Source organism: Taeniopygia guttata, chromosome 19 (genome assembly GCF_048771995.1).
Source record: "Taeniopygia guttata chromosome 19, bTaeGut7.mat, whole genome shotgun sequence".
Taxonomy (NCBI): domain Eukaryota; kingdom Metazoa; phylum Chordata; class Aves; order Passeriformes; family Estrildidae; genus Taeniopygia; species Taeniopygia guttata.
The window spans coordinates 91049-103139 of NC_133044.1; the positions used below are offsets into that span (position 1 = coordinate 91049).

At 37.4% G+C, this 12091-nt stretch overlaps 1 protein-coding gene across 4 annotated transcripts in view; it reads right to left on the minus strand.

Annotated features, from left to right (window-relative positions):
* Positions 1-12091, minus strand: part of PITPNM3 (PITPNM family member 3) — a 52726-nt gene that overhangs the window by 25975 nt on the left and 14660 nt on the right. For all 4 annotated transcript variants that reach the window (XM_012568722.5, XM_030288210.4, XM_030288208.4 and 1 more), the window contains exon 4: positions 1119-1166. In XM_012568722.5, the coding sequence (XP_012424176.2) occupies positions 1119-1166 (48 nt within the window). The remainder of the gene's footprint in view (positions 1-1118; positions 1167-12091) is intronic.

The following is a 12091-nucleotide window of genomic DNA, read 5'->3' on the forward strand; positions in this document are numbered from 1 at the left end:
TGTGTTGGCTACAAAGCACAAAGTGGTAATAGTCCCAAAAGAAAGCTGCTATTTCCATTATTACACTTTCATGAGAAATGATGCTGTTTCTTGCCATCTGCTTCACTATTGCTAGCCCTTCATAATGACAAATCCGTCATAAGAAATATGTTCACATGAAGGCTGTGACATATGCTTTCTATTAACAAATGAAAAAGAATACTGTAAATATACTGCAGATGCAGTTTTGCAGACTGCACTGTTTATAGGAAAATAATGGCATGCATCACTGAGTCTAATCCTGCTCTGAAAATCACAGGATGAGATAGTTCCTGTGTTGAGTTCCACAGTTTCTTCATTGAATGAGTCTTACACATACACACGCCACCAGATCTCATAAATGACTAATACAGAGCACAGGACAAAAAGAAACACACAGGATTTTGCTGCAGATCTCAACTCAAAATGCTCCATTTCACTGTGAACTCCAGGAAGGTAAAGGACAATGTCCCCAGAGAGAACTGTGATGAAAGGAAACACCCTTGTTAACACCACAGACTTCTATAAGTCAATTCCGGCTCTTTAGAAAGCAATGCAAAAGCATAGAAAGATGAAAAGCAGAGTCATGTGTAAATACACTCATGAAGCTGGGCACCAGCAGCAAAGGAACCCTAGCTTGGCACTACTTTTCATTCTTACAGCACTCAGAAATTTTAACAGCGATACTTTTTGCATCTCCCTAAGCAGAGACAGGAGAAGGAAGTCCAGAGCACAAAGTACTGAAGGCTCCTACACTCCAAATTGGGTTGTATTGTACTGTCCTGTGTGAGATATTGTACAGACAGCAGCTTCATCCTCCAGTACTCTACCTCCACCACTCCAGCCAACGCCAGAAGGCACTAATGCAGGCACTTTGCCGGTACAATATAATAATCCATAAAATAAATGATTAAATTGAAATAATAAACTGAAAATAATTAAATTTAAAAGAAAATTTTAAAGAATCATGATCCCTCCACATGCATTTCTCTTCTCAGTGTAACATACCACAAGGCCTGAGCTAGTTAGCAAGTGCTATTACTGTCTCTAGTTGTTGAATACTTTTGGTACAAATGAAAATGAGAACAACTTCAACTCACGTTGTTTTTCCTGTAGAAAGCCAGATGAGCAAAATGCAGACTCTTCACCTGCAAAAGAAAGAAACCACAATGTAAACTAAAATTTCTTTCCATGAACATCAAGTTCTTTACTTTTTCTCCTGTGTTGCTGTAAATATTTTGCAACTGACTATTACTAGGCTGATTTCCAAAACCCTCGATTAGCTTCCATGTGAATAGATCAGCACATGACACACTTGACAACTGCTGGAATCTCTTAATCAAAATGGTTATGCTAGAAGCTAGATTTTACTCTTCATTTCAAGAAAGGTATCATAAGCAATGAAACTTATAGGTAGGTAGGGAGGAATCTAGTTGATAGAGGAATGTAGGTAGGAATCCATTTGATAACCTGTAGCATTAGCCACTGAATCTCTTAATAACTAAAAATTGGCATAACTTACCTAGCAATACAAACCAGATTCTTATTACAAATATTTAATTAGCAGCTGTTGAAAGAATATTTCTGTCCTTCCATTCCCTCCCACAGGCCACCCATCCAAGGAAAGTTGCAAGTACTCAGATCTAAATACAAAAACCTAATGTACAGAGACATAAGGATATGGGGAAAAGGCCTTCTTATAGATACAGTGCCCCTACAGCACTCTGGCCAGTACTACCATGGAGGGTAAACACCTTTGCCATCATATGAACATGACAAAACCCAAAGGTATCAGCTTACCTCTGCCTCCATCTACCCTCAAAGCTGGGATGAGAATACAATTCTTTCTCCAAGTTCTTTCTTCGGAGGCCCAGGCAACATTTACTTTTTTTCCCACACCTACCTACCTACTGTACGTGAGTACATTCACACATGTGACAGACACAAAACGCTGCTCCTGGGGCACAACCTGGCTCAACAACAGAGGCAACATCCTGTGGCATGTGTTTGGTATCAAAGAACAGAATAGCACATGACAAGGACCAGGGAAGGTGGTGGACCTCTGTGATATGTGAACAAAACTGCACTGCTGCTGTTGCCTGCCCACTGATTTTCTTGTGTTCAATGAAAGCTTCTGCCTAGTGCCTAAGAAGACTCTAGAACTTGTAGGCACTGTCTCTCAATCTCATGAAATAAAAATGCTGTTATGCTAAATCCAATTAGAGTTAATACATAAAGAATAATACTAATATTTAACTCCACTGATGGATGCAGCAGTACGAAGTAAGAGCTCTGCAACTATTCTCTATTTTTTCGGTGCTCCAACTATCACAGTATTAATTTGGTTTTGAAGGAAATAGAAAGAACAGAAAAAATGACAGGCTTTTCATATACAGCAAAAAAATCTCCTTTAGTCCATTCTTTGTGCAAGCTGTACTTGCAGTACACTGCCATACCTTACCTTTGAGGAATGAAAATCATATTTCCAAATTTTACATACAATCTCTTTCATGTACAGTTCCTTGCCAGGACAATTTACAGACTATTGTTCTGCCAAAAGGGTTAGGTCACAACTGCTACCTGCTTTCAGCTTATTAGGGAAGAAATATTAACTGCAAGAGCTCATAAAGAGAGTCATTGCTGAGACAAAGCAGCTGTCAATCACTCCCTTGGGAACAATGTGTGAAGCTCACAGGAATGTGAGAGCTAAAGGCAAAAACCAGACTCTCATGCCAAAGGCACAGACCAGCCTTCTGTGTATACATAATTCCACAAATGACAACATGTAAAACAATGGGTTTCATGAAGACAGTTCCTTCTCATGGAAGAAATGCGTGGCTTTGAGTGGCTGTGCAGATAGAAACTCTCCATCACAAAAGAACAACTCTTGATAGAAACTGAAGAGACACGTCCACTACAAAACGAAAATTAATTTTTATTTGGTAGGTTTAAGAAACAGGCAATTACTTTTTTTATTTTTCATCACACAGTATATTTAAAATATTCTGAACAAAATGCCACTTCTCTGACCCAGGACTGAAGGACGATCTGCAATTACTCTTATTTGCATGCTACTAAAAAAATAAAGTAAGAAAATATCAGGAAGGTGTTTTTTGGGCAGTGTTGAAATCAGAATAGAAGCCACCCTATTTTTCTACAAAAGATTGGTAACATCAGTAGAAATAACCATATTTACTCTTCAGAGAAAGCAGCCGCAGGTAAAAATAAGATTCACAAAGTTACATTTAGTGTCATGCTGTGGTACATTACACAAACATTAGATTTGTGGACTGTAGCCATTACACATCCATTTAGCTGTGCTCCTGAGATATCAGAGGGCATTTTGTACAATTCTTGACTCTTGTTTTGCTCTCGCCTGGGATTACATCAATAATGGATTCAGCATTAGAGGACAGCACAGCAGAACAGAGTAATGTGCCTCAGCACAAAGGAGATACCAGGGGAATCATTCTCTTCTTTCTTCCCTCACACATCCAATCTTGAAATACTGGCCAAAAAAGGTGCCAGCAAGCATTATGGTATACACGACTTTCTGCATTCTAATAATTTGAATTTGTGTAACAACATAACCATACCACTGGAACAAACAACATTGATGCTCCTCTTTGGAACATGACTTTCACTTCAGCAAGAATCCCGTGAAAATTAACTTCTGAAGAGAAATATTTGTTTTGTTAAGTATCTTCTTAAATGCTGTAGCAAATGTAACACTAGTGTAAGCATAGATATGTCAAACTTGGGAAAACAGAGGGACAGGAAAGGAGGCAATATACCTACAGATGGTATGATCCTCTCCACGGGAATCGCAGCCAGGGAACTCTAGGACCAATGAAAATTATGCAAGAACACATGCTGATTTCACCATGTGGACCGGATCTTATACAGATAAAAAAATGAAAAGGGAGAGACTGCAAGGGAAACAATGCTCTCTGCAGCAGAACTCAGGTCTCAGCTAAAAAATATCTTAGCAGGTAGATTAAGCTACCTCCATTTTGCATGCATGTTCTTAGCTGTATTCTAGAACATAAATCACAAAATTAAATGACCAGAGTTGCATAACACCAATAAACTGCCCTACTATAAACTGCCAACAGATTTGCAGAAATCCAATCCACTCCTTCTCTCTAAAACCTGCAGCTAGAAGGAAAATCTGTTCTTTATATGAGCAATCTGATGTGTTTTGGAATCCTGGTGACTACTGTAGTTTCCATCCTTCCCTTCTACTGTTCATTAAGCCAAATTTTCTGTTTGCCACTCTTCACATTAATAGGCAGCAGCAGATGCTATTGCAATAAATTTAATAGCAGCATAAACACTACAGTCAGCTATGTAAAAACACACTTAATTAATTATATGACTCCAGGAGGGCATACGAGGAGGGGTAGATCACATGTTGCTGGAAGGAAGGAAGGAAGAGAGCAGTTTGTTTACACAGAACATTCACTGTGGACAAAATTAGGCAAGGCAGCCCTCAGATGCGAGAGACAGAGGAAAAAACACTAGCACAAGGTAAAAATCATTATAGCAGTCATGAGGGTGTAGAGATTTTTCTCTTATATTGAGTGTTTGACTGTTGTATAGATGTTGGAGAACCTCTGAGATGCACCGCAGGTATAACAATGGGGACTGAATGAAAAATGAGACCAGATGAACTTACTAAAGACACTACAGTCTGCACCAGTCTTGCACAGAAACATGGGTCTCCTGTGGGAGTTTAATGGATCCAACTCAACAGAGCTCATAGTTTCAGACACTATGGGTTAGTACCCACATCACAACAAGTCGCTTAATAAAATGTCTAAACCATGCAACACAAAAATTAACCTTTCCCATTAAAGTGGGCAATCTTAATTCACACCCAATTTAGTATATTTTAAATATTTTCTTTTTATTGCCTTGACCTAGTAATTAACTTTTTTTAAACATGAGAATTGCAAAATTCAACAAAACAAGACCAACATAGAATTATGCTGATTTATTTTATACATAGGAAAGAATCAAGTGAGAAATAAATATATAAATTTCCCATTATTATACAGGGAAATTATAAAAACATAAAAATTATACAAGGAAGAAGAACAAGAAAAAAGAGAAAAAAATCCAATCTTGCCTGAAAAAATGACCTTAAAGATCAAATTAATGACTGCATTTCTGTCGTACTTTGCAGTTAACCCAGGGCTGATTGCTAGCACCTTAGCATCACTCCTTGACAAAACTGCATTTAACCATTGCACAGGAAGCTGCAGGCTGTACTCTGCTCCTAACCAAGCACCATATGTACACGTTTAAACACTGTACAGCTTTTATCATTGACTTAAACTGGGATTAATTTTATTTCACAAGAAAACAATAGATGGTTTTCAGAAAGACTACAAAGTTTTTCTCCTTCTGCAAAGACATCAACCTGAAAAATGATGTAGCTAAAGTTTCCTCTTACACATAAGATTTGCACCTATTGTCCAGCAACCCATCTGAATATTTCATGAAGAAAAATCTCCTGAAGTTGATTAATTACTTCTCTCTCAGAGTAATGCTTCTCCGTAACAGCAGACTAGTTATACTCTTAATTTGATGGAAAGACAAAGCAGTACTGTTCCACAGCCAACTTAAAAACTGTTTATGTCCTATTAAGTAATAAAATAACAATTACTTTCTCATTCACTTTCCTATCTCTACCTTCCTGTACAGGGCAAGATCATGGTAAATTTTTGTAGCGGCTGTCAGTGTATCCTACCCTTCTGACTAGTACCATGTTACCTCGTGCATTACTTTGGCCTAACGAGAAATTCAAGAAGTCTGGGACAAGACAAAGGCATTTTCATACATGCTTAATGCTCTGAAATGCTCAGTACAATTTCTGGGAGCTTAGTGCACTCTGAAAAGCTACTCCTTGTGCAATCTGCTCAAAACAAAACCAAACTTTCTCAAAACAGAACCACTGTCATTGAGTTAAGTCTTTCTAGCAGCCTTGTGCACACAACAGAAAACATAAATTCCAAGTTCCTGCCATATAGTCATATATTTTCATTTTAGGTAGTCCTGTGAGGAGCAGGAAGTTAGACTTGATCCTTATCGGTCCCTTGCAACTTGAGATATTTTGTGATTTTACAAATTAGCTAACTCCACAGATGTACATCAAACTTAACCTTAACCAAAACCATGATTCTAGTCTTCGAGTTTTGTTCAGTGCCTTGTGGATGTTATGAAAGGAGAACAGAAAGAGCAGTTGAAGGAATGAACAAGAAATTGTCTCTGACATTCTTAGACACTGGCTGCTGCATTTATAAACCAACCTTTTTTCCCCCCCTACTATAGATGGGGAAAAAATGAGATCCAAAAGATATGATACTAGAGAGGAAAAAAAAAATTATCATTCAGTGATGCATTTACTGCACTTAAAATCTCAGGAAATATTTTCTTAAAGGGAAATTTTGAAGAGACCTGGAGTAATGGGGAGTCAGAGTGCATGTCATGAATTCAACAGCACTTTATGGTCCACAGAGAAACATTAAGCTTGAAATTATATATATAAAAAAAAAATCAGTAGGAATCAAAAAGCTTAATCCTAGGTGGTGCAGAAAGGGAAGGCATTGCAGGTTTCCATACACAGACTAAATACAACTTGCACAACAGCAGCATCTCCCAGCTCCAAGCTACTATCTTGTAATGGGGTGGATATGAAGAATAAGTTTGATCTATATCTGCAATTCAAATGACAGAAAAAATGCAATGTCCCTTCCAGCACTATTTTCCAGATAGATGTAATAAATTTGTTAAAAGATGAAAATATCTGTGTAACCTAGTCTTGTGCAATGGGACAAAGAAAGGCCTTTCACTCACCTGATATGAAAATTTCCAGTTGTGAAAGCTGATCATGTCCAAATATTTTGCTGGTAACCAGTAAAGCAATCCATCAGTCTGTATGTGTGGCATATGAAGCACAGGAAAAGTGAATTTCACAGGCATTTTACAGTCAGTTATGTTTTAAACAACTAAAAATTAAATCGTATTTTGTCAATATACCTGAGAATTCATCCTAATTTGAAGCATTTTAATTCAATTAACTGGATTTGCAGAGTAAAATAGTAGCATGTTGCTGACAAAATTGACTAATGGGTTTTAAAATTTAATTAGGGTGTATTAAATAAATAGTCATCATCTGTGGCAAGCTTTATTACAGAAATTACATTGTTATTTGTTTGCTTGCTTGTTTATTTTCTACAAAAATACCAAATATGGCCTCTTTCGGTTTTTTTAATAAATTAAGTTTTAAAACAATGAAACAGTCAAGATTCATTGGGGCTTTGCCTGTTTCACTTTTTTTGTGTGTGCATGCGTGGGTTTCTGTAACATTTACATTTTGGAAAATGCAGGCTGAGCTGGCAAGGAAGATGACCAAGCCTGCCTGAAAAGAGAGCTTTGGCTTAAACTCAGGGGAAAGAAGAGAGCACACCACCTTTGAAAGAAGAGGCAAGCAACTGGGGAGTACTACAGGGCTGTTGTGAGGTTACACAGGGACAAAACTGGAAGGGCTAAAGCCCAACTAGAACTCAGTCTTAAAACTACTGCTAGAAAAGACAAAATAAAATGCTTCTTACAAATATGTCAGACATAAAAAGAGGGCCAAGGAGAATCTCCATCCTTTACTGGATGCAGAAGGAAACACTATGACAAATATTGTGACCCAGGGCCCAGGGAAAGAAGCCTGCTTCTGGCAGGATTTGTGACCTTGGATAATAGCCTGGTTGATTTTTCTCTTCAGCAGGCCAGCGGGCATTCAGTGGCAGGACAAGAGAGAATGCCTTTAAACCTAAGACAGTAGGTTTAGTTTGGGTACTAGGAAGAAATTAATGCCTCTGAGGGTGCTCAGGCACTGGCACAGGTTGCCCAAAGCAGCTGTGGCTGCCCCTGGATCCCTGGAAGTGTCCAAGGCCAGGCTGGACAGGGCTTGGAGCAGCCTGGGACAGTGGGAAGTGTCCCTGCCCATGGCAGGGGGTAGAATGGAATGGGTGTTAAGGTCCCTCCAACCCAAACCTCTCTATGATTAATTACACCTTCTGGTGAAAGACAGATATTATGTGCTCCTGAGAACCATCAGTTGTACAAGAATGCACAGTCAAAAAAAAAAAAAAAAAAAAAAAAAACCAAACAGGGACTGTACACACCAAGTTTCAGATATTATCTAATTCTGTCACACATTAGAAAGACGTATATTTCTTTTTATTAAAAGAAATAACCAAACAAAATCATGCCAATTACTTATTATCCTACAACTACACCACAAACTGACATTACTGCAAAAATCTTGCTGCAGTGATTTTAATACATAATCTAAACCAACCATTTCAACCTTCCTACTCATACATCCATCTATGTTCCTGAAGATCATCTTCACATCTCTCTAAATTTCTAAGGGAAGCTTTTGTAGGAAAAAGCTATCCACAGACAAGAAAGATGTACAAGCACTTTCTCCTCACTGCTAGACAAACTTTCCTCCAAGACATCTTCCACCACTGCTAAAGACAAAAGCTCTCTCTACCCATGTCAAAGACAGTAAGCAAACCTGATATATACAATCCATTACTATCACACTGCTAAGTAATTAGAACCAGTGTCTTGGGGCAAATAGGTAAAGGAAATTGATGAAGATCACATTAAAATCTCAAGCTTGGCATTTGCTAAATTCTGAAATCTTAGCTTTGCAAAAGCCAAGCTTGTTCTGGGATATTCAGCAACTGTAATGAAATATAACCTGTCCTATCATTTCTGGTAAAATGTCCAAGAATTAGAGCTGTCCAGCAATAGCTGTTGGTTCACTGAAGACAGGCAGAAAACTAGACAGTCATAGAAAAAATGAGAAGCTTAATACAAGAAAAACTTCCAAGCCTGTATATTTTATTAGATCTGATGAAAAAAAGAGGTCTGATATTGCAATGTAGCTTGCACAAAGTTACACAGCAGTTATGTCTATGTCAATGACCCAAAAAATGCCAACTGCTTCTGCTCACCAGTTAGGAAGGCAGAAGGAAATAAAATTCCCTAATGTGGAAGTTACCAGCTCAGGAAGGGCAGTCTGATCTACTAAAGCTGCAGAACAACTCAACCTTTTTCTCACTGTTGTTAAGTGTAATTAAAGCTGGTTCATGTCCATGGATGTGTGACACTGGTCAGCTGGCAAAGCCGAGGTATCCTGGCGTTGAGCTGCATTGCCCATTCCTTGGCAGCTTCATGTTTCTTCTACTCTTTAGAAAAATAAAATGAACTGAGGGAAGGTGGGGAAAGAGGTGACAAAATGAAGGCTGAAGAGCTGAAAAGCTACTGGCTGTATATGGAGATTGAATCATAACAATACAGATAAACTCCAACTGCACTGGCAAGAGTTTATTATCTCCTTATGGAGCTCTGTGGTTCTTCATTCATTTGAGATGTTTCTGGATTCTCTCATATTTTAATTTGCATGTGTGAGAGAAGAAAGAAAAGAAAAAATAAACAGTATGCTAAGCTTTCATAATACTTTCCAACTCTCAAGCCCATATTTACAAAAGGCCAATATAACGAGATAGCAATTGAGGGTGAGAGGATAACCCTAGTATTTATTCATGTGACCTTATTTGAAGTCTTATATACGTTTGGTCTCAAACAAACATGTCTTGACTTCATGGATAATGCATACTCCAGCATTTTTTGTCAGGATTTCACCCTTGAAATGCTGACACGGGTTTAAGTTTACATGTCAATTACTATCTTGAATTGAATGACATTTTTTTCTGTAACAGGTATTTTCCTGGTTTATAAGTTAACATGTATAGAACTCTCATTTCCACCACAAAAAAAAAAAAACCAACAAAAAAACCCAAAAAAACAAAAAAAAAAAACCCAAAAAACCAAAAAACTCAAGTAATGCAATATAAAGCATATACTAAATTCAAAGTATATGAAAAGTCTTCTTCACCTTACCTCAACTTACCTTCACTAAACTATGCAAAAACAAACCAACAATAACTTCAAACTTAGAAACACTAACAATATATATTTAAAGTAAGGATGTGATCTCAAGATAGCTGGATGACTGAAAACCACCAGACTGAATTTGTTCCTAGTGGTGAGTACATGCAGCTTCCCTTAATGTAATAGACAGAATACTTAGCATTTTGCAGAATACTTTAATGAATTTAAATGCGTAACTATGATGTGTGAAAATACTTTTGTTCTACAACAACAAAGGCATCTGCATCAACATAATTTATGCAGTTGCATGAACTTTTAATTCAGCTTGATTGCTGTTTGTGTTATTTTCTGTATTTAGCAAGGGTGCATCAAAGAAGATTTCTGTCAGTCTGCTTTACAGGATTTCTGCTTTCTTTTGCACTGCTGAAACAGTGAAATCACATTCTGGCTTAACAAGATAGAGTATGTGTAATATTGGCTCAGACTTGTGCTAGCCCAGCTCTCAACAACTTCAGTCCTTGCCTGGCATCTCCATTAAGAACAGTCAAGCTCAGCACAATGAACTGTGACCCAACTGGCAGCAAAAGTGACAGGGTATCAGAATGCAGATCCATCTTAGCATAGATTAATTCACTGGCTGTTTTAAGTCAGGTATGCTGGTTCTAAGGTTTCTAACAGATGTGTAGGAACAAAAATGAAGAAAAGAAAAGAACAGATAAAAATTCCTTTATTTGCAAAACATCACAGAGAATTAGCTTAAATGAAAATAGAAACCCTTTGTATGAAGAAAGATGAAGTGTAATTCAGAGGACTGCTTCCTTTGTTTGTGCACATCTCGCACGCAACCCTGGGTCTCACATTCTCTGCAGCAGTTATTCAACTGCATAATCCAAAAAAACCCCATCCTGTTTTCAGCCTTGTTTCTGAATAGCAGAAACTCTTAAAAGCAGTCTCTTACAACTCTTTCCTTAGTGTCCAGCACAAAGGGCACTGTGGAAGAAAAAGTAAAACAAACCCATCCCCATACAAAGGTGCTAAAGTGAAAAAAATACCCTGTTCTAAATCTTTGCCAGGAATGGGACAAGTAGAGAAATTTCTGCAAGAATTCAAGGATAAATGGTTCTTGGCTAGTTATTTAGAAGACTAACTCATAATTTATATAATAATGTATTACTTTTGCTTGGCACTTCATAGCATAGAAAATGCCATATTTACAACAGGTAAAACACCTATAGTATATCTTAAAAATTGCCATTGAATTCCTGAATAAGTTAGCAATCAACATAAATGAGGCCTTGATATCATGTTAAAAGCAAATGCAAAACTGACTTTTTAAATCTTTTTACCTATTTAACAACTGTAAATACACTATTTGTATTGTGTCTACCTGTCAGTTAAGTATTATAAAAAAATTATTTTCATGGTAGGTAATGAATAAGTTTGTGACTCAGATAAATATTACTTTTATATATACCTGTTTACTTAAATAAACATGTTAACAGATATTTTCAGGATTGACTACATGTAGAAAATCCATAAAGAAAAGCCTCCTAAAATGGACAAGTATATTGAATTATTTCTAAAACGGGATTAATTAACAAGCAGCATTACTCCTGAGCCCCATATCACTGATGGAGAAGCAAGCTAGGTCTTTCTCTCTCCCTGAAGTCAACAAGGTAATCTAATTTTCAAACAACTACGCAATTTAGGAGCCAAAGAAACAATAACACTGCTTAGGCCTCTATCCTAAGTCCCAAATTCTTACTGGTGTATCAATGCCCATTTCCCACTCCTTTCAGTGGTTCACAGTTACATACATATTTACATAAAAATGGCCCCAAATGAAAGTTATGTGTTCCCATAGAAATTCCAGATAAGGTTTTGTTGACTTTCAGGACAAAATAACCTGGTGACAACAAGAAGTCTCTCACACATTGAATACAAGAAAAAATAAGTTTTAGTCTTGTAATCTATCTCACAGTTGTTCAGATGAGTCCAACACTGACTTCCCACTGAAGCAAATAAATTTGTATTACCTGGTCTGCCAAAGTTTTCTCCTGAAAGAGATCACTGCAATTCATTTCTCGGCGCTAAAATGTCACTT